The sequence below is a fragment of the Xenopus tropicalis genome, chromosome 2, assembly GCF_000004195.4.
Source record: "Xenopus tropicalis strain Nigerian chromosome 2, UCB_Xtro_10.0, whole genome shotgun sequence".
NCBI lineage: Eukaryota > Metazoa > Chordata > Amphibia > Anura > Pipidae > Xenopus > Xenopus tropicalis.
This window is the reverse complement of record NC_030678.2, coordinates 127,264,192-127,287,977: the sequence shown is the minus strand read 5'-3', so window position 1 is coordinate 127,287,977 and position 23,786 is coordinate 127,264,192. Positions and strand designations below refer to the sequence as shown.

Genomic DNA, 23,786 nt, shown 5'->3' with positions numbered 1-23,786 from the left:
GGAATTCAGCATGAAACTGCATATTCAAGCAGTTTTGCGTGAAATTCCACTTTACACAGTATATTGTCAGTCTAAGCATGTGCAATGAATCAGCAGAAAAGAAGATTGGGAGCTACTGGGGCATCTTTGGAGGCACAGATCTTCCCTGATAAAGGGCTGTGGGTGCCTTGGGCTGGTACAGAAGCCCAAAACATAATGTACAGCATTTCTAGCCTATTTCTTTAGTTAGACTTTAGTTCTCCTTTAAAGGAAAACTATACCCCCAAACAATGAAGGTGTCTCTAAAAATATATTGCATAAACAAGCTCATATTTAAAACCCTGCTTCATCTAAATAAACCATGTTCATAAAAATATACTTTTTTTTAGTAGTATGTGCTATTGGGTACTCCTAAATAGAAAACTGCTATTTTAAGAATTAAGGGCCGCTTCCTGGGATCATAGGATTCACAGTGCACACAAACCATGCTAGTTCACGTCAGCCAATTAATGGACAGTGTTCTGTCTTATCCTCCCACACTTTTTCCTGTTACAGTTAGAGCTGCATTATTTCTGGTCATGTGATCTCTGAGGGAGCACACAGCCCATCACTAAATGGTGGCTCAAGGGAAAGGATGTAGGGTAATATTTACTGATATATATAAGAAGACCTTACATCACATAGCAGGTGCACACCTACAAAGGTGTAGGTCACAGTGCACTCATATCGTTATGCCTAGTCCTGTAAGATTGCTTGAATAAAGCCACCTAGAAATCTAGAACTGATACCTTATGTATATGCAAGCTAATAGGCCAATCCCAGAATGGGCTATGGTAAACAGTATTTAAAGCTCTCTCTGGCTAGTATGTTCCAACACCATGTATTGCACAACAAATACAGTTTTTGTCTAAAGGATTTTTATTATGGTATTAAAATACCATTAACATTTGCATTCCATTACAAAATACTTATATGGAGAACGTAGGATCACAATAGCATAAAAATAAAATCCTCAAGACAATATCACTTTTCTACAATTTTATACTGTGAAATGCAAATATAAAACAATTTAAAAGATGTCTGGAATCTAAAAAAGGAAAATCTACTAACAAACTACTTTTATGATTTACTCTTTTTGGGAACTGGCTCCCCATTTGTGTTTGTTGCAATATCTTCATGTGATGTCACTCCAGGTATCTGCCAGAAAACAACAAAACAATATAAGATCGAGAAAAAAAAAAAAAGATATGGATCCCTAAACAATGACTGATAAAACTGTTTTCAAATTAGGGTAAGAACCCAGGGAACAGTTCAATCGCCCGCTCTGCTATCGTGGGCAAGAACCACTCCAAAAAGGCTTTCTGCAAGTGGAAAGCCCATTACATTGCTTCGATAATCCAAAGTTGCGCAGAGTTTCCTCCTGCAGTCAACGAGGAAAACAAAGTGATGCGTCAGAGTGGTTCGTCACCCACGATAGACTGAACCGCTCCGTGGGTTCCTACCCTAAAGTGATGAAATATTGAATGTAACAGGTTATGTTAATGGAACAGTATGCGCTCTTTATCAACATGAGCTTGTCTGTGCTGAAGATACTTTTTACCTTATATTTTAGTTAATTTATATTATTTTGTTATTTATCACACTACACAATAAAATAAACCACTTTCAGTTTCTAATTTCCTCTAGCACTTCCTGGTTCTGCCCAGTCGCTGTTTGCAGAGGAACGCAGAAGACTTATTTTGATTAACATGAATCAAAATAATAAATTGTAACTGACCTCGGGTTCAACAAGAGCCATGCGGATCTTCTGATGCTGGATGTTGGATGCATCTAATGAGATTTTTACTTTTACTTTGTCAAACATATGAAAAGTTGTATTTTCTACTTTCAAAAAGGGAACCTTAAAGAAAAAAATGTATAAAATGATATAAATGTTAAAATGATGTTTAGCCATATGGGACCCTTGTTCTAGGCCAGACCATTCCCTTCCCACTGAAATCAATAAGCCAGGAGCAGACAATATGACATATCTGGACTTTACCTCATCATTGAAAACCAAATTTGTTTTTTTCTTGTCCTTTTCTTCAAAAAAGACTGTTCCTTCCAAGCCAAATTTTGGAATTAGAACCACTATTGCATTCTTTCGAACAAAGAGGATAAAGCCCTCTTCATTTACTATTCCTCTGTTTTTGAAAAACAACTGTTGAAAGCAAAACATGGAGGTATTAGGGAAAAATAGTGTATTAAAAGAACAAATACAGATCAGAAGTAAGCCAAAGTACAGGTACATAAGAGTCACTAAAATTAATTTAGAGTAACCCTGTGCACCCCCGTTCTGGGCTCCTCTAGCATGGCCCTCTCTTCCAAACCCAGAATTTAGGACATGTGCAGTGTGCTGCTGTGTGGAGTGCAAGGTATCTGAAGTGATATATTTAGACACCCCTGCACTAACCTCTTATGTTCAAACCCAGATTGCTAACTGCCTCCTGGCTATCTCCTCCTGGATGAACCAACGCCACCTTAAACTAAAGGGAAAGTAACACTAACATTTTTTAAGTGAAAAAGCTATTCTACCCTGCACTAATAACTGCCCTATCCTCCAAACCCCTTAGTATTTTGAATGCTTTAATAGAAAATACCTGTTAAAACTTGGCTTCCTGTCAATTGAACTACAGCGATATGGCGAAGTACGGAGCAGCATCCACTATGCGATGATCGATTGATCGAGCCTAGCCTGACTCCTTCCTATACAGAAGGAAGGCTAGGCTCGATCAATCGATTGTCGCATAGTGGATGCACCAAACTTACCCTTCTTCTCCTTTCACCATTACTATTGATGGCATGACCATTAACCCCGTTAATTCAGCACACTGCCTTGGGGTCGTCTTTGACCAGTCCCTCTCCTTCTCTAACCATATTAATAACACTGCCAAAACCTGACCCTTTTTCCTCCGCAATATTGCCAAGATACGCCTCTTTCTTTCACAAGTAACAGCAAAAACACTAATCCATGCCCTTATCCTTTCCCGCTTAGATTACTGCAATCTCCTACTAACCGGCCTCCCAGACTCCCACCTCTCTCCCCTGCAATCTTAAACTCTGCTGCCAGAATCCTCCTACTGTCTCCGAAGAAGGAACCTGTTCAGCCTTACTTAAGCTCTCTGGCATGGCTGCCTGTTAAGCAAAGGTTAGCTTACGAAATCATTCTGCTACCATTCAAAGCCCTTTGAATGCTCCTCACTACATTCCTTCACTGGTCTTTCTACACGTTTCTGGTCGTGTCCTCCGCTCCTCTCAGAGCCTCCATCTTTTTACACCATCCACACCCACTGCGCTCTCGTCTTAAACCTTTCTATCTCGCTGCTCCTTACCTCTGGAACTCTATCCCTGAATAACTCCGTAGGGAACACTCACCCACTCTCTTCTGGAGCACGAAATTATTTTGCCTAGTCCTGCGCTACCTATTGCACTCTTACCTTCCAGTTTGTGCCTGTATGTTACCCAACCACTTAGTCTGTAAGCTCTACGGGGCAGGGACCTCCTTCCTACTGTGTCTCATACCACATGGCACTTACTCCCTGTGTATTTATACTTATTTATTGTATTTATTATAACACTTGTCCTCCCTGTGTGTCATTTTGTATACTGTAAGATTGTACAGCACTGCGTACCCTTGTGGCGCTTTATAAATAAAGTTATACATACATACATATGCACCTGTAATAGCCTGAGCTTTCAGTACCACACTATGCACTATGGAGGAGGAGGGTCACTCATGAGGAACCTGGGAGCAGTGGCGTATCTATAGTGGAGGCAGACCCCTCAACAGTGGAGGGGCCCATGGAAACAGGGGGCCTGCTAGGGGAGCCCCATGGGAGAACCCACAATTTGACATGCAACCTGGGATTCCTGCAGGGGAAAAGCCCGACAAAAAATCTGCAGGGGGCCCAGGCCTCCAAAATAACGTCACTACCTGGAATGTTTCTTTTGTCTTGCCCAATAGCACTATAAATAGATAGCACAGAGCAGTTATCAAAGCTATATGCCAATATACCAATAAAAAGGTAATTTAAAGGATAACTTAATTCTTATTTAAAGACACAGGCTAAAAAAATTGCACAGTTGTGTACCAGCCCAATGCAACCACAGCCCTTTAGCAGGGAAGATCTGTGCCTCCAAAGATGCCCCAGTAGCTCCCCATTTTTTTCTGCTGATTCACTGCAAATACTCTGTGTTGCTGTCACTTACTGAGCTTAGGGATTGTCTCTCAATATACTGTATTTACAGAATATATGCAACAGTATAAGTATAGTAATTCATTCAAATTTACAGACATAGATCATTACTACTATACACATGCTGAAACTTAAGGCTAGTGCTGTCAGTTTAGTACATCAAATATGGTATTTCTTACTATATTCATCTTTAGGGTTTAGTTCTTCTTCTTCCTTTAAAGGAGAAATAGAGCTGAATGATTGATCTAGACTTGTTACACATTGTGTTCTGGGATTCTGTACCAGCCCAAGGAGACGACAGCTATGCTTCCAAATATGCCCTATGCTGATTTATAGCACGTGGGTTACTGCCAGTTACCTGACCTTTGAAAATGACTCTGTAAGGTATACATTTATTAAATATTCAGATTACATGGCGGCAGCTCAGAAACCAGTAAATTTTGATACAGAATAAAACCAGTAAATTCTGATACAGAATGTATAATCATCCCTGTAGAATCAGCTAATACAATAGATATAACCACATTTTCTGCGGACGTTTTCATCATTTAACTTCTCAGCAGCAGCCCAGGAACAGCAGTGCAATGTCACTGGCCAGCAAAATACAGTCCAACAATATTTTTTTATTTTAGTATTTTAACTTTTAGTATTTTACTGAATGGCCTATTCTTACCAACTTTTCAACTGGATTTCATTTTTTATATTTTGAATAATTTGCCTGCTTCTTCTGCCTCTTCCTTAGCATTTAAACAGGAGTCACTGACCCCAGCATCCAAAAAACCATTGCTTTGTAAGACTACAGTTTTATTGTCACTGTTACTTTGTATTCCTTATCTTTCTAGGCCTTCTCTCATACATAGACCAGTTTCTGATTCATAACACTGCTATGTTTCTAAGGTGAATTGGACCCTATCAACCAGGCAGCTGCTGAAATTCCAAACTGGAAAGCTGCCGAACAAAAAGCTAAATCATTCATAAACCATAACAAATAAAACATGAAGACCAACTCCCAGTTATTTCAGAAAATCACTGTCTGCTTCATACTAGAAATTCATTTAAAGGTGAACTACCCCTTTAATGGTCTGTTAAACCCCTGGGCGGGTACAATGATGTCAGTAAATAAAATACAGCATTTCTAGCCAAATTCTTTTGTAGTGGAAGTGGTAACTTCTCCTTTAAGGCTGGGTTTAAAAAATCTTTAACTCTGTCAACATACAGATAGAAAAATGGGAAATTCACAACAGCTATGTAAATAAATATGATTTTAAAGGGAAACTATAATAAAAACATTTTTCAAAATATATTGGGGGAAAATAGCATTTTTTAATTACTTTACTTATTAACAACATGTATTTATAAAAATCCAACATAATCCGCAGTGTACTAATAAATGGGTGTATATAGAACCACGGTTACTACCAGTGGTAACAAGGGCCCTGCCCAAAGAGCTTTTATAAGTATTTGTTTGGTGATGTCATGAGTTATAATTGGTGCTTAGTGATATCATTTCTTTCACAAATTTACTGAAACTTGTGTATTAAAATAAATCAAGGTCCTTTGGTTGTAAAATGAGGATATTAGAAGTAACCTCAGAGTTCCATGCCCTGTACAAAAGGGCACTTTTGGTTGCAGTGGTTTAATTTACTTTTTACATGGTCATGGAACTTTGTGACTTATAATATCCTTATACTTTACAATAGGAGGTACATTATTCACTATATTACAATAAACATACTGGAATACTTTACAAAAAAAAAAAAGTGAAAAACTTGAAAACGTGAAAGTTAGGGGAAAACTTGCTCTGCCAGTACATAATGCACTAGTAAGGCAGTACAAGTAACGTGTGCTCCTTTGCTCTGGTAAAATGGTTTAAAGTGAAAAACAGAAGCAGCCACTTTCATTTGGGGCTGTAAGGATTGGTACCCAGTTCTTGGTGTTGCAGAACCATTGCCTACCTGAGTATGAAACGCAACAGATGCCCTTTGCGAATACTGCGCCATTTTATGCCGGAAGTTGATATTTTTGCAGATGTCTGCTATTTTGTGTTTGTCTGTAAGATCTGGGTAAGTGGAATCAGCTCCCACGGCTACAGCAAGAAGTCTATGTACTATAATATCAGCATACCTAAGGAGAAAAATACACAGGCTATTATTCCCTATGTATAGAGGATTAACCCTTTTATCACAGGCATGCTTGTCATGTCAGCTAGTGGGCTATACTTTGTTGAGATATAAAGAACTGGAATGCTGAAGGGGATTATTTGCTTTATAATTTATTGTCTGTGGGTCTATACATGAATCAAAGGAAGTATAGTTTACTTTGACATTCTTAGAAACACAATATGCAGATAAATATGGGTCTCCTCAGATAAAGTGAAAGTAAACGTGTAAAGGCATAACAAGGTACAATATATATTCATACATTACATATATGCACACAAACATACAAATAAATATATTTAAAAAACACCCTATAAATGGGCCTAGTGCTGGAACAAGTTTGGCAATGCACTCGGAGTACACAGTGTGTAGGGAGTGATATTGTTTGGCAAATCTACAACAGAACAATTTCTCAATGGGTACGCACTCCAGACACGGGTGAAGGTGGTTTAAGAAATAGCTTTATTCACAATTGTCCAGGTTGTGAAAATAGTTTTTCCCTGGGTGAAGGGTCCGGGGCAAGGCACCCAAGACCAACTTTGTAAAGGGGTGCGCGAACGCTAATTGAGACTGGCTGTTTCAAATTTTAAATTAGGCTTGATGTTCTGGGTAGCTTATAGCAAGTTTTGGTATTGTTGTATTTAAATCTACAATAGAGCACTATACACTCTGCTGTACGCATAATGGTAAAATCTGCCATTGCCATAAATACAATACCTTCTGATGGGAGAAGTGAAGTGGGTGTAAATAGGAGAAGCTAGACCATAGTGATGGAAATCGTTATCCATTCCAGAGCAGAAATAAACTGCCTGCATCATGCATCGTGTAGCCAGAATTCTCAATAGAGTGTTCATGTAAGGAAACCCCGGTGATTCAGCTTTGTCTAAAGAATCAGCTAGAGCTTTGGCAGAGTCAGTCTTAATGTCCAAATTCTGCAATGCAAAACAAAATACAAAAAGCACATTTTCATCCTCCACCAGAAAGAAAAAATGAAAGTATAGGTATAGGTTTACTGTTCTAGCATACAGGATTGTACAGTACTAGCTATGTTTCAGTAAAATGAACCTGGACCCCTACTTCTGCCAACGAAGAAAACCCATCATAATACTATTTTCCAATTAATTATGTAAAATAAATAAGATGACTCTATGAAATTGCATATACATAATCTAAAGCTTAATTTTGGCAACAGTTACGCACTCTAACGTATTTAAAGGGTGCACATTGTACACACATAACTGATGGCACTCCTACAAATCTCAGTCATAAATATAAGCGTGAAGGTAGCAGAGCACTCTCTGTCTATTATATGAACTTAAAAAACATTCCCACAGGTTTGGAAAATGTAGCTTTAAACTTCTCACAGTTCAGTTCATAATGTACATTGCAGCTAAAGCCCATAGGAATTCATTTCTTGTGCATAAAATGGCCAACAGGGCTTGTGTGTGGGGGAGGGTGGGGGAGCAGACTGTTCTTCAGCCTGGTGGCCAACAGACAGTCAAAGGGTTTGTACACAGGGCTGCCATCAGTTGTGAATTTCACGTGAATTCTGCATCCGAATGGAGGCCTGGGTGCATTGTGAAAGTTACATATAAAGTTAAGCCACAACTTACCCAATTATCGCAACTTTTGCCAAAATGGCCTATAAATTTATGTAATTTGCGTATCAACCTAAAAACAGTGCAAGAAGCTTGACAGGGGCAAGCAGGAGCAAATTCCACTGCCCCCCAAACTGAATGACATAGCACATTAATTATCTATTCAGGGTCGGATTTGATAACCCTGTGCCCCAAGACCGCCCACTTTCTCCTACCACCCACTTCTGTTTATGAAGGGCCCCATATAAATAACTTGTATGGGGCCCTGTTTGTACCCATAGGGATAATACCTTAGATTTGGCTGCTTTAACCAGAATATCATAATTAGCAGGAGGAGGAGATGGATGTTTGCGAAGCAGGGCATATTCTGAGAACTCATCGTAAATCTTCTGTGCCACAGAAATATTGGCCAACAACATGAATTCTTCAACCATAGAATTGGTTTCCCTAAAAATGGTGAATATGGTTAGGTAAATGTTTATACAAAAAGAACTACACCCAAGACAGTGATGGGTTTATTTATAAGACATCTTTAGAAGCCTGTGCACAGTGACAGCCCTTTGGCACCAATAACAGCATCATGGTTTACCAAAATAGTTATCAGTGAACACTGGCTTCATGCCAATTGCATGACTAATTTATGCGATATGTAGGTGCAGATTTACGAACCATCAGAATTTCCCTTGTGAAAAAATATAAATTCTTCAAGAACTGGCCTTCATATACTGCGAATTGTATGTATGTATATAAAATTTTCATTCAAGGTTTATAAAGAATAAAGATGTTATACAGCACAGTAGAAATACATGTGTTCCGTCTATTTTTGCAACATTTATAGTACACAGATGCAAAGGAAGCAGCAGAACAAACAGTAATAAAATTCCGCGTACTTCAGTTCCTTAGTTTGCAGGTCTATGGGATCATGGGTTTCACTGTCCATGTGGAATCGAACCTCAGGCGAAGACAGCGTTAAAGCACTGTGGAGAACATAAGTAAAAATAAATTAATAAATTTAAAAAAAAAATTATCACACACATTTTTACTCTTGGACTCTTTTTTATCCTATTTTTAAAGTAACAACAGACTCCATTTTAATCAAGTAATTAATTAATTACCTTGTATTTGATCCCACTGAAAATATAATTAATCCTTATTGGAGACAAAACAATCCTATGGTTTTTTTTAAATGCAGACTATGAAGCTCCAAATTAAAGAAAGATCCTTTATCTGGAAACCCCAGGTCCCAAGCATTCTGGATAACATTATGACAATATTTATTTCTTTTAAAACAAAATCAAGCTATTTACAGGGCTTTATATACAGTGTCACTAAGGACAGGTCCTTCCTGACTGTCCTACGTAGTAAAATCCTGTATGAGTAAGGATTAATTTTAACGCCTCCTTCTGTTTAGTTCAGGTAGGTGGTCTTGACGTTTAGAAAGCAGCCATATATGATTATACAGAAAGGCTTTATTTTACTTATTTTGCCTATTTAACGTGAAACTGACATACTTAAATGTAATATTTATTATTACATTGAACAGCATCTGAAATGTTCACTCCACAACTTTATTCTTCCCTGTTCTTCACATTCTATAATAATTCGTCAGTTTTTGTTATAATCTACAAATAAACCTCTTTGTTCTAAATAAGTCCTGTGTGGAGCGGCCTGTTCGTTAAAGAATTTTATGCATATTTGTGAAGACTGCACCCAGGCAATATTGACTTTTCTGTATCCTTTCCTACGAACTCTGTGCTATAATAATTCAATATATAATTCATTAATCGCATGGCCCTTAATGTGCAATCATTTCTAATTTCCTGACAGCCAGTACAGCTCTACCTTAAAAATGACATACATATATTAATACTCACCCATTATCTATTCGCCGTTTCTTCAAAATCTTAGCTAGTTTATTTAGCAATCGAAGACTCTGAGTGATCTCATCGTTCATGTTTGGTGAATCAATTCTCATCTGTGCTTCTGCATATGTAAGGGAAGCCTTCAAGAGAATAACATATTCCAAGATGTTATTAAAGGCTATGGAACAACCAGGCTGCAAATTCTACAGCTTCCTTAAAGGAGAACTAAAGCCTAACTAAAGAAGTATGGCAGAAATGTTGTACATTATGGTTTTGGGCTTCTGTGCCACCCACCTGCACAGATGCCCAATTACTTCCCATCTTCTTTTCTGTTGATTCTCTGCACATGTTCTGTGCTGCTTTCAGTTACTGAGCTTAGGGACCGACTCAAAATTTACTGCATAAATAGAATGTAAATGTAACAGTTAAAGGCTGATTAGTAATTAAGATTCACATTAAATGATAGATCTAAAACCAGGGCAACTGCATCTTAACTGAATGATTAACCCTGTAGAATCAGCTTATAGGACAGACATATCTCATTTTCTGCTCGATAATTTGCAATGACCCCTAAGCTTAGCTTCCTAACAGCTGCTCAGAGCTCACAGAGCATGTGCACTGTCCTGGACAGTTCTAACAGAATCCAAGACAACTGTAAAGACCTATATCATTACTACTGTGGAGATGCTGAAATTGTAAGCCAGTCCAGTCATTTTATTATATAAAATATTGCATTTCTAGTCATAATTATTTTTAGGGTTTAGTTCTCCTTTAAAGCTTCACAGAATAACAGAAAGTTTCAGAAAGTTCTCATAGAAATAGTGCTTTTGACATGCGCTAAGAATGACAAAAGCCTAAAACATGCACTTACCTTTGAATTAATGACACTTTTAGTAAACTTTGTATTTAAAATATTAGCGTTTTCATCCACTTCCCAAATACAGGAAAATGCCAATCTAAAAACATAACAAATATCTGTATTACTGGTGTCATTTTTATCTATTTTTTAAAGGCAAAGTAAACTCAAAGTTTTACATAATGAAAGAAAATGTAACCATAATCAATTTCCCAGTAAACATTAAAGAGATTCTGTCATGATTTTCATAGTGTAGTTTTTTTACTGTGTAAATTTCAAATCTCTCATTCTACCATTTAAAATTTCATTCTTTAACCAATACTTTTTCAACCACTAATTTTTTGCCTGTAATACTGGTGTGTAGGCAGCCATCTCAAGTCATTTTGCCTGATCCTAAGTTTCCAGCACTGCACAATAGAACTGCTTTCAGACAAGCTATTGTTTCCTACTCAGTGTTATTTTCCAAGTCACAAAACACTTGGCTTTCACCTTCTTGATTGCTAGTCTCATATCTACCACTAGGTAATATATATTATATATATATATTATATATATTATATATATTATATATATATATATATATATATAATATATATTATTACCCTTAAGAACAACTAAACTACATACCTTAATACTACTATAGATTACATGGGGTTCATTTATAAACAATGGGTAACTTTGCACCTGGAGGAGAAACCTATGGCAATATATAAAATTTTTGTTTTTATTGTTCTACCTGCAGTCGACTGAAAAAAAAATCTAACCACTGATTGGTTGGTGTAAGTTACTTCCCAAATGCAATTTTAATAAATGAGCCCCTTGAGGTAAAAAAAAATTAAATATTTACCTGTCTACGTTAGACCTTAACGAACAGAGATTTGAGCTCAGCAGTTCTGGAACCATGTCAATTCTCTAGAAAGGATAAAGGATAATATAAAATTACTTAACATACAGCATGAACTAATGAATAGATTACTCTGCTGCTTTTATGCATTACATAAAATCATAGGGTAAATAAGACGAGACCGACGTTCAGATAGATAGGATTAATAACAGAGTGTATTAATAATAAAAATTAGATTTGCATAAACTATAATATGCCAGTTTTGGACAAGATGATCTAAAACGAGTTCTGATTTCCAATAGCTCCTGTCTATACTTTCATAGGTGTGGCATTTCTCAGCTTGTACAGACAAAAACAGCAAAGGTAACCTTAGTGCTGCTGCCAGTAGGTTATGCTGTGTATTATGTGTTCTTCTGCCAGTAACTGCTGAGCTAAAAATCCTTTATATATTGTGTGTTTTCTGCAAGTCACTTTTGACTGCTTTTTGTACAGAATGTCATGTCTTCAAGAATGGATTTCTGGGAAATCCATTCAGGAAAAAACAGAATGGAGGTTGCACTCTTTAGCATAAGCTGATGGGGAACTACACTAGGACCTATTATGGTGCTTAAAGGACAAGGAAAGGTTAATATAAATTAAAAGTAAGTCTAAAGGCATTCTTTTTAAGTACTTACTGCATATCTAAATTCTCAGATCCCTGCTTGCTTCTCTGAGATATGGTGCTGGCAGCCTACAGCAGTGTGAAGACTACAGTGACATCACTGAAATCTCTCAGTCCTTCCTGTAGGTGCCAGCGGCAGCCTTCCTATTCTCTGAGCATGTGCGTAATTTGATCCTGTCTGCTGTTCTGAGCTACATACGCCCACCAGCCAATCAGACGCGGATCTGGCAGAGGGGAGGGGGGGAGGGAATGAAACACATGTGCAGTATGAAGCAAGGAGGGAAAGGAAGGGAAAATACCTTTTTAGAGATGGCTGCCTGTTCTAGAAAATGTGAAGTAAGTGTGACTGAGTAAATATTTGATTAGGTGAGCCAAAAGTGTGGCGTTTTTACTAAATAATAAGAGGACTATTGGGCAGTATGCTTTTTAAATTTTGACTTGCATTCTCCTTTAAGGACAAAAATTAAAATGAGAGCAACAACTTAAAATAAATCACCAACATAGTCTAGTGATGTAAAAAAACAAACATCTACTACAGTTTTCCGACACTTTAAAAAGTATTACGAGATTCTTTTATAAGCTAACCCTTTCCCACACAAATATAAAGGTAGTGATTCCCAAATTGTTTTTACATTCCTAGGAGACCCCACCTGCGGCTATAGGGCCCAGCCTTCTAGGGTGAGACTTAAGTATGTCTACTTGTTCTTATAAATACTCCTGAAAGTTCAGCACAATTAGTGTGAAGTTAGGGGGTGGACAATTATGTGTTACCGTAGATATTCTTGGCTATATAGACCAATGTTTCCACAGATCCCTCCTTATGCTGAGATAAGGGGAATCTCCAAAATCCTCTTTAATACAATATAAAGGGGGTCTTCACAGACCTCTTTCACATAAAGATATACAGAAAATAAAGGATAAGGAAAGTACTTAAAACACTCCCACATATTCTTACTTTGTCACAGAGATATACAGTTGTTCCTCTGTTAGAAGATTCCTGGTCCAGAGCATTTCCAGGCCTAATAAAATGGCTGACATCTGCGATGTGGACTCCGACCTTTAAAACACAGACACACTGGCTGTTATACTATGATCTTAATCGAGAGCAGTAAAAGCAAATTAATCATAAAAGTTGTTCCTTACCTCTAAAGTTCCATTTTCCAACTCTCTACAATGTAGTGCATCATCAATATCAGTGCAGCCAGGAGGATCAACACTGCACACGTAAAGATGCCTCAGATCAATTCTGTTCTTCATATCCTGCAAATGTAAACCACCTAACAAGTCAACTAAACCTCAACAGAGCAGCAGCATTCTGGAAAACTGGCTGTTTACTAATTCTAAAAACAGAAGACATAGGTTCCTTTCTCAGTAAGTCAATAGTAATGCCATGCTTAAAAATAATGGGAAGTATACTGCCACTGTTCATGATAATCAAGTCAATGAGGGCAATGTTTCACAGGTGTTTAAAAATTATATTCATTCATTGATTGTCCATGACAAATATTAAAAGATCTTGCACTTAAGAAACCGGAACCTACAATGCTGGCACTATGTAACATGAATGCCAGCACAGATTCTAGTATCTATGGCAACGTAATAGCTTTACCTTGGCACTCATATTAAAAAAATACAAACATAGAAATAAATACTTTATCTGTTCAAATAACCTGAAACAAGTGTTCAAGTGAAAAGATCTCTAGCAGATCTGCCTTCATTTTCCTTCCAACTTAATTTTCCTTCCAAGTTGTATCTTGCAATACTGAGCAACAGAAATAGACATCAGCATAATTAATACTAAGTTCAGCGTCAGTAGAAGACTGCACAAATGCTACGTGCCGCAGCTTACTTACTATGGTCACAGATATGAAAATGAAATTAACATCTGTAAGGAATATAAACACACCATCCACACTTCAGATTCAGCCAGTTACTCACCTCTGGTGTGATGGTCCACGGCATTTTGGGAAGAAAACTGAGAACAGCCTGGGAGAATGGTTGGTGAGGAACATCATGTTCCAGGAGTAACACTTCTGTCTCTGTTTCTTTATCACCAGCAGTTCCCAGGCTCTTTACAAAGTGTCCCTATAATAAATTTGATTTAAAATTTAGCAGATCTTTACATTTTTTTAGTGGCTCTAAAATCAATGTCATACATTTATATGTTTGTATGTATATATGACTGTAAACCCTAATATACTGCACAAGTGATTATAAACTTTACCAACAAATCCTGTTGGTTGAGGGCTGCATCAGGCCTTAACAGAAAATCTGTCAGTGGGTCTGCATAGTTGCCAATTAGATCAGCCCAGTTAGCCTCCATTTCAAATCAAGCAAATCAGGCCTCACTCATGTGGACATACAAGCAGATCATCCCGTGTACAGTCAATTGAATTTTCATGTACTCTCTTACATACACAATGATATGATAAAACTGTACTGGATTAAATATGCAGTTTTGTCCAATGTTATTGTTAATTAACTTCATTTCAACAATGCTGCTAAATAAATATTGTGTGTTTACTCCTTTATAATATAAAACTATCAAGATGACTAGAAGATTGATGTCAATTACATTAGGATATCTGGAGTTCCTAGGCCAGCCGTCAACAGCAACAATGATCCTCTGTCCTTCTAAAGTAGACGCCTGTCTTGTCTCTATACGGATTCGTGGTATTCTCCTTTCTGCAGGCGTGAATAAATGCCTCGTGGACTAGAATAATACAATTAAAATAGATATCATTCTATATTATTATAAGCATTTTAGTGATTTAATTACATTATTTTAATTTATGTACAGATACGCATATTTATTGGGGGTGTACAAATAAAAAGCTTAGTAATAAAAAAAAAATCTGTATTTCACTGGAGTTCTATTGCAACATTCTAATTAAAGAAAAAAAAAAAAAATAGGTGTTCCATCTATACTTCCTTCCAAATGGAAATTCTAATTGTCCCATTATGAAATACAAACCATAGTCTTGCCTTGCCCCTGTGATGCCTCTATCAGACTAGGTAGTTAAACTGTACAGTCTTACAGGTGAAATATACAGTATTATTTCATCTTACACAGAATTTCAAGTATAATGGTAGAGTATTTTACTGAAAAAATAAATAAATAAAATAATATCTTCTAATCTATATATTTATGAATGGTGGGGCACCTGCAGAACAAGTGGATCTTCCAATCTGGACACCTTTGAGCAAGTCCAAATGGGGTAGATCTGATAGCTGGACTATACTGCACAAGCGCAGGACCTGTTGTGCCAGGACTGTATCAGCCTGCTAATGTGGTCCTCATTTAATGGGTTTTTTTTTTTTTTGTGAAAATGGTTTATTTATATGAAGAAGGGTTTTACATATGAGCTGTTTATGCAATATATTTTTTTTTCCCTCAATAATATCTTTATTGAACAACAAAACATACAAAAACATACAAAAATAGCATTGGTATAAATGAATGCCGATAATAATGGGAATCAAGTCCCTGAGAGTTCTGTATGGTTGATTCAGAGCCTTAGCGGGTTTACTGAGGGTTTAGCTATCGGTGGGGGGTCACCTGTGGAAAAGGGGACTGGGGTGCCAAGGCAATCAGTCCAGTGTCTCCGATAAGTTGTGGACTTGGTCTGTAAAGGCCAACTCCACAGCTTTCACTGGCTTGTGCAGGCCAAATTAAGATGCAACCCCTACACACATATATTTTGAAATTTCAGCATGAACTGTACAATGATCTCTGTGTCTCCTGATTGTACCAATACTGAAATGAAAATAGAAGGAAGTGAAAGAGAGAAAAAAAAAAACCCTGGCCAATGACCTAATTCAGCATGCTATCACATCATTGGCCATTTCAAAATACAGGGGGCTTCACCAGGGGTGAGTCGCCTGAGGCGGCAGCGCCCCCAAAGTTACCAGGGACGGAAAAAAGCTAACATGCACAATGTCTGGCTATTTATACAATCAGCCTGATTGTACACAGAAAACGTTTACTGTATGTGACAAACATTACACAAAATCTGTGTCCGACTTCATTCATCACCACTGACCTCCTTAATCTGTGATTTGGACAGCATGCCGCAATATGGTCTCCAGTTCCTCTTTATAATCCCCACTACTTGTCCAGAAGGTTTTTTTACGCTATTAACAGCAGTCTTCAGCTGAATTCAAAATAAATACAATAACCTTCATATAAAAGAATGATTAACATTGCACACTAAAGATGTTTTACACAATTTTACAGCACAAAAATCTAGTGATTGATAGGACCATGAAAAGATTAAGTCATTAAACAGTAAAAAAGTAATATAGATATAGGATCTGTTATCCAGAAAGCTCTGAATTACAGGAAGCCCATCTCCCATAGACTCCATTTTAATCAAATAATGCTAATTATTGAAAATAATTCCCTTTTTCTCTGTAAAAATAAAACAGTGCCTTGTATTTGATCATACCCAAGATATAATTCAGCCTTATTGGAGGCAAACAAATACTACTGGGTTTATTTCATGTTTACATTATTTTTTTTTTTTAAGACAAAGTATGGAGATCATAATAATGGAAAGACCCCTTACTTATCTGAAATACCCCAGGTCCCATACCTGTATTCTAGAAACATATTACTGTATTCATTTTGTGTTCAGCCCATTTAATAAGAACACTATAGAGTTCTAAACACCAACTACACTATTTGTTTAGGCAGTAATGAAAGCTTAAATACCAATTTCTGTGCTGAGTTAGCGGTGTATAGCAATGTGTAAATACGTTTTTATAAAAACACGTGAAAAATAGTAATAGTAGAGGTAAACGATTTAAGAATAATAAAGAAAAAACTGCAAGGATCATACCATTTTTTCTTTTTCCTCTACAGACTCAATATCATCACTATCACCTTCATCCTGCAGTACGACAGATGACATAGTCACCCAGTTCTCTTTGTCCAGCAACTGCACAGCGACAATATCTTCATGCATGGCTCTGTTTAAATTCCTCAGTCCTTGTACAATGATCTTGGGTAAGACAAAAATAAAATATATGTTTTGTTTAATGGACTTCATGGATCTACAGTTAACAAGCGTTAAGATTCTCCCCCTCCATGAAAACTACTGACTATGCAAAAAGTTCATTCTTTATATTTAAACATATCTGCACACAAACTGTGCTTTTTTTATTTGTCCCTTTCAGCAACCCATAGCAACCAAACATTTGCTTCAGTATCCTAGCTAAAGAAGGTTTATCCAGGCTAAATGCTGATTTAGTTGCAACTAGTTACTGAATGGGCCCAGTGTTAATAAATGAGGCCCTACGTGTAACATGAAGAAGAAGTCATTATTCGTACCATTTGCACCAAACAAAATCAGGATGCATCAATGTGGAAGGTATGCATGCTCTAATTTAGTGGTTTTCAACTTCCACTTAGGCCTCATATTTATTCATTAACAACTCCTGCAACATCACTATCAAATAGGTATCTTTGCTACTTATTTGCTTATGTTGCTTCCCAAAGCAAAATAATAGAATAGAATATATCTTAGTCATGTTATTATTCTAAAGCACAGTCAAACAGAGATCTTACCTTGCCTTAGAATTCCATTAGAACTCTATTCTGCTTTCAGCAGAGGTTTATTTATATCACTGTCTAAGATAATATTTATAATATCACTTGATTCCAAAGTTCGTTACATTTGAATGCCTTCCTTGTACCTACCTCTTTGTTTTCTGCTGAATCCCCATGAACCCATACTGTGGCCTCCAGGTAGTTGTCCCTGCTTGCACGGAAGGTTCCTTGCAGGTATGCACCAGACTTTATACCTTGTTGCAACTTTGACAACGGAAGGTGTTCGGCAAAAATTAACCTTCCACTTTCTACTTCATTCTAGAATACAAAAGATCATATTTAGATCATGCTTAGATTGAGAACTGAACTAATTTTTGAGAATGGACTAGCATATGTACATGTTTTCTTTGAATTGCAATTGGTACATTTTATTGCAGAGTTTGCTGCCTTTTCATGGTGCCTGCAACTCACTGTTAGTTCTGTTGAATTTAATTAAACTTTCCATAACATATCTATTACAGAAAAACCTACACCCAAAAACCATTTTCGTATAGTGAAAGAGAATGTAATTCTCAGTAACTTTCCAACAGACTCTAATTTTTAAAAAAAATCAATAGTTTTTAAGTTATTTGCAACTATAATAGCCTTCGAAAGCATACTCTAAATGCCTGGGATGGACTCCTAAAACAATGTTGCAGGCCAGCTGATTAATAAACCTCGAGGAGGCCTGACACCTGCTTGACAAGCAACAGTTTGAATATAGACATTATAAATCCTACCTTTTCATCATTAACACAGGCAAGTCGGTCAACAAGTTCAGGGTTAGCAGTCAAACTTTTAATGTATTCTTCACCTGAAATTAATAGATGAAATGGAATTCTAGTAGACTATTAAAACTTAATCATTCAACAACATCCATGTAAATGTGTCAACAGCTGCAAATAGTTTTAAAGAATAAGTAAACCTTTTTTTTTTCTATCAGTAAAATTACTCTAAACATCCTCCAGAATTACCTACCTTTGTCCCAGCATTCTCTCTGACCTGGTTCCTCAGTTAGAAGTTGATAGTTTATCTTTTTTTTTTTTGATGAGAGACCTGAACAGGAAGTTGGGGCGGGGCTTCACGCTGCACAAGGAAGCGAAGAAAAACGATTAACTTCTAACTGAGGAACCAGGTCAGAGAGAATGCTGGGACAAAGGTATGTAATTCTGGAGGCTGTTTAGAGTAATTTTACGAATAGAAAAAAAGGTTTACTTATTCTTTAAAACCTAATGGATTTTAGGTAACTGAATTCAGCTTACATGTATATGCCACAATTCCTTCTTCCACTGCCTTCTCTTTGTTTCGTCTGTCATTTGTTATTAAAATCACCTGGACATCAGCCATTTTTGGAGATTTTTTTAAGTGCTTATTGTACCATTTAGTCGCAGTTCTAATGGCTCTGTCATTGCGATCATTTGCATTTTCTCCCTGCTCCTGTTCTAAGTAGGTTTCTCTGTCAGTCAAAAACAAACAACAGGATATTGACAAAAGGCTTTATACCTAAATCACAAGTAAATCATTTACATGGGGGATATGATTATGTCGGTTTTTTTCTGCTTGTTGCCATCTGCTTTCTTTTGTGATCTGAATTCAACAAAAATAAACATACACTGACTCATTAAATAAAGCTATCGGTATGAGGCTAAGCCATGGGGAAAAAATTAACCTTGTAAAACATCAGACAAAAAAAGCATCAAAAATATATTTCACATTCTTAATTCTTTGTTTCCTTACAGAGCACTGCTGCACAAGCTGTCTTGTTTTGGCCTAACCTGGAGGTATGGCATGTGAAGGACAGCAGGATGGTTAACAGACAAGACCAATTTTCCCGCTAATTCCTTCTTGGCTATATGCGCAAAAAAAGTATTTTGCACGCACATTTTAAAAGCGTGTTTAGTACCTTTGCTTACTGCATATTGCAGGGCTGCACTGCCAGCATACAAATTGCAATCACAGCAGCATTTTCTTAGCTTAGTTAAAGTCATGGCTATGGGATGTCTTGTAGTTTGTAGTCTGTCCTAATCTGCTGCTTTATAGGCAAATAAAGCACAGTTAGGAGCCTGTCTAAAGCTGGCCATACACGCCCTGATAATATCGTACAAAACGAGGTTTTGTACGATATTCGGTGCGTGTATGGCAAGTCGGCGAGTCAACCGATATTGCAGAAGGCTGCTGATATCGGTTGACTCGCCGACTTGCCATTGTTTCTACCTCCTTATTTGCCGTTTCAGCTCTGAAGGTTAGTGGCGGATTTAACGAAAGATCGCAAATTGCCACGTGTGTGGCCACCTTAAGACAGCTGTAACTGGCAATCCCTTTGATAGCTCAGTGACAGAGGAAATCCTCACAGGGCTGTTTAAAAGGCAGCTCAATGGGGATCTCTACCCTTTTACCCCCTGAGTCCAAAAAATGCAACCCTGGCCAATAAAAAAAGATGCTTATTAGTAGTAGGAAGCAAAGATAAAAATACCCTACCCTATGCATTGGAGTAAGTTAGCATTTTTTGTGTGTGTTTTTTCTCTTAAGTGTGAAAAAAAATAGTTTCCTGGCAAAACAAAATTGATTACAAAATTCTAGCACATATTCATGGAAATCTTCACCACAAATCTGTATTAGGTGATAAAAATCTGCTCATCCCTACAGATGAGCAAAAGGAACCAAAATGTATTTAGTAAGTTCTACTTTTCCTTTAAATACATGTGTATCTGGCAGCTTCCACAGCAAATGGCAAATGCAGCATTTTACCTGATACACCGTTCATTTTACCTGATAACTAGGAATGGTATACACATTATCCTTAGGTTTGTTACATTTACAACTTGCTATGGCCACACCAGGTTAATTCTCGGCCTGTCGATAAACACTCTGTTCAGCCTACCCCTGTTGTACGCATATTTAAACCCATTTGCAAAGGTCAAAATAAATAAAAAACTCTTTGTGAATGCGTAATTTTATTGTGCGCTGGCCTCAAATTGTGTGTGGCCTTGCACAAACGCATAGCTTAGAGGGAACACTGGACAAGACCTTTAAATATTAGTGACACTAGGGCCAGATGAGATACCTGTATCTTACTGGCAACTAGTGAGTGTTGACTGACTACAGCTTAACAAACAAGTTCATAAGTGATGCTTGAACTTATTCTGGTACATACAAGAACATTGTCTGGCTTACTGTGTTTTTTAATTGACACAAAGTGATGCTTTACCTATGATGCTCATTGGTGAATGCATAGAAACACTTATCAGGATTGTGTAAGAGATCTTTAATTCTTTTGTAAACTGGAGCACTACGACTCCTTACTTCCTGTAGAACAGTCTGCAGTAAAATCACATTTTTAAGGATGGGGTCCTCAAGGATATCAATCTAAAAAATAAAAACAAAAATAGGTAAAACACAATATGCAAAACATTCTGTGTTTCCTTTCTATTTAATTCGCTTTTTTTATTACTACAGTAATATAACATTTTTAAATGAAGTTATTGACTGGTGTACCATTATCAACAATAACCAGGCAGAATCCCATTACAGTCTGCAAGAATGCATTAATTATGCTAACAACAAATAGACCATCAAATAATATATCTCTTTGCAAATAATTATGCATTTTGCACATATTAGAATTTTCTTTTGCAAAACCAGGTTAATATCATCCTGCAGATGACAATTCAACACTGCCGGAATGCAGAACTTGGCCCCCTTCCTTAGGAACTGACTTTTGCTCTGGGCTAACTGAGCATGCTCAGTTCTTTTCAACTCAGGTTACCAAACATCCTCCAGTCCAGCACCCAATGAAGAGATGGTACTGCTGGTTTGCACAGAATCTCTGCTCTAGCAGCACACTCTGCTGGAGAAACATATTTTTCTCCTAACCTCTTCTCCTGAGCTCAGTTTAACCGTTACAAGGCACAATTTAAGCAGGACTTTTAATCAAAGTAAATTCTGCCTGTGTAAGACTGCATTCTTGATTGCATGAACTTTAAGGTACACATGTGCTGTTTGCAGATGTAAATGTCACTGAAGATGTGTCAGAAGGAAAATGGCTGCCATGTGAAAGCTGCTATTTGTTTTACCAAAATATGATGGTGCTAGGGAACAAAGGGGAATATATGCAATACAAATGTTGAGGTTTAGGTGAGGAAGATGTACTCAGCTTATATACATGGTAGGAAAATGTAGGGTTTACACGTCCTTTAATTACTCTAGTAACCAGATTGTCCTAAATGCAAATTAAACTTTTGAGCATTGAATTAAATAAAATGGCTCTATAGCTAGAGCTGGGCGGTATGACCAAAAATTTATATCACGGTATTTTTCAAAATTATATCGGTATCACGGTATTTGACGGTATTTTTTTTAGGTATGCAGCTGTTCACAAAGAGATGTTCTCCATCCCTTCGGGAACATTGACTGGGTATTCATAATAATGGAAATATGGACTCAACTTCCAGGATTGCAATTCAGCTTACATTAGTAATTGTGTTGTTTTTTTTCACATAGTGGCTCTCACTATGCGTACTTAGAACAGTTGGAGAACCTGCTAGTGAAAGGCCGCCCCCATCCCGGTGCGTCTTGACGCCCTCCCTCAGGTGGAGTCCCAGGTCGCAGCAGCTCGAGCGTGGCGAGAGAGAACAGTTGCGCCCGTGCGTACTGACGTCACGTATGCACGGGGCGCGCCATGCGTACGTGACGTCCATACGCACGGGCGCTCCGTGTGTACGTGACATCAGCACGCACCGGCGCAACTTTATAAAAGGGCTTGTCTCAACCGCAACCCCGATCTACACCGGTATGGGGGTATTTGAAAAACTGATTCCTTTTAAAATAAAGACAGCAAAATGTGTGCTTATAATTTTACCAAACATCAGCACACAAGTGGATGGCTACTCATACCTGATGGAGTAGTACATTGGTGTCTGGTAGCAAATAGTGCGCTGTTGTGCAAAGTGAGCTCTCTAAAATGGGCTCAAGCTCCAAGATTGCTCTCTCCTGCTGGCACTCGTCACATCCTTTGCAACCGCAGGTAATATCATCACGCAGATAATGTTCTCTGACAATCTTTAAAATGCCACCAGAACGGGTTTTCTTCATAAACGTTTTTGACTTCAACATATTCTTCCTTGTAGGGACCACAAGCCAAAGCTTTGAATAAATGTTAAAAAAAAATACATGTAAAATAAGTATACATACGTTACATATTAGAGCCCAAAAACATTATACAGCAGACGCCGAACATGAAGAAACACAGTAGATGCAACAAGTACCATAAGACCATTAGTTGGGTACTGGTGTGAGATTTTATAGAAAAGAGTAATTTCTACAAAAGACACACACAAAATATTAATGCCAAGGGCACTAAAAACTTTATTATTTAACAAACTAACTGATTTTAAAGTAGGGAATAAGGAGATCCTAGAAAAATCACCCCTTGTTGCTATTAGCCATTCCTTGGCAGCAGCACACATGGAGCTGCTTGACAGCATATATGGGAAATACTATCCATATGGTTTGGGACCTGGGGTTTTGCAGAATACAAAGAATACGCTACTGAGGTTATTATGAATCAGTGCAAACAATCTACAACAAGAGTATCCTGGTTCATTACATTTTATGTGAAACTTACAAATATGATGATAGGGAAGATGGCTTGAACGTGTTCTCAGATGCTCTGGGCAAATTTCTTTCTAAAGCATCACGACCTAGAGCAGAAAGTCCATAAATGATACATTAACCAACACAAAACCTCACAGTAGCAGAACACCGCAAAATAAATTTACCTTTCTCACACGCGTCTATCACAGTTTGATACTGCGCTTGCGTAGAACCCATGTGCACAAAACAGGAACCGATTGGTTCTACTGACTTCCTTGAAAGGTCAAAGCAAGAACGAGGCGCGAAACGCAAACATGCAGCGTTCACGTTTACAGATTATGTCACTCGCCGGCTGTATTTCATTTCAGTCAAGAGAACACATTGCTGCACAGTAGAGTTACTTTAAAGGC

At 37.5% G+C, this 23,786-nt stretch overlaps 1 protein-coding gene across 2 annotated transcripts; it reads right to left on the bottom strand.

Moving 5' to 3' along the window:
* Positions 1–879: 879 nt before the first annotated feature.
* dis3 (DIS3 homolog, exosome endoribonuclease and 3'-5' exoribonuclease) lies at positions 880–23,668 on the bottom strand. Of its 2 annotated transcripts, XM_012956497.3 has the most exons (23): positions 23,562–23,668; positions 23,408–23,483; positions 22,678–22,926; positions 20,993–21,150; positions 19,047–19,240; positions 18,525–18,598; positions 17,896–18,063; positions 17,036–17,197; positions 16,238–16,348; positions 14,770–14,907; positions 14,133–14,279; positions 13,338–13,454; positions 13,150–13,251; positions 11,537–11,601; positions 10,705–10,789; positions 9,846–9,973; positions 8,862–8,948; positions 8,262–8,418; positions 7,091–7,305; positions 6,170–6,338; positions 2,021–2,179; positions 1,757–1,879; positions 880–1,176 (listed from the first exon to the last, which is right to left on the bottom strand). In XM_012956497.3, exons 3-23 carry the CDS (start codon positions 22,894–22,896, stop codon positions 1,099–1,101), a joined length of 2,856 nt encoding a protein of 951 aa, XP_012811951.1. In that variant the 5' UTR covers positions 22,897–22,926; positions 23,408–23,483; positions 23,562–23,668; the 3' UTR covers positions 880–1,098. The 2 variants fall into 2 exon arrangements, with proteins under 2 accessions (XP_012811951.1, NP_001120564.1); NM_001127092.1 differs by lacking the exon at positions 23,562–23,668 and having other exon boundaries at positions 23,408–23,547.
* Positions 23,669–23,786: the final 118 nt, after the last annotated feature.

Bases quoted from the DNA above. Each gene is read 5' to 3' on its own strand.
- dis3 (XM_012956497.3), bottom strand. From the start codon at position 22,896: ATGTTGAAGTCAAAAACGTTTATGAAGAAAACCCGTTCTGGTGGCATT. The intron at 21,151-22,677 runs GTATGAGTAGCC...TTTATTTTTTAG, and splicing joins CCAATGTACTACTCCATCAG to ATTGATATCCTTGAGGACCC. The intron at 17,198-17,895 runs GTAGGTACAAGG...GTCTTACCCAAG, and splicing joins ATTCAGCAGAAAACAAAGAG to ATCATTGTACAAGGACTGAG.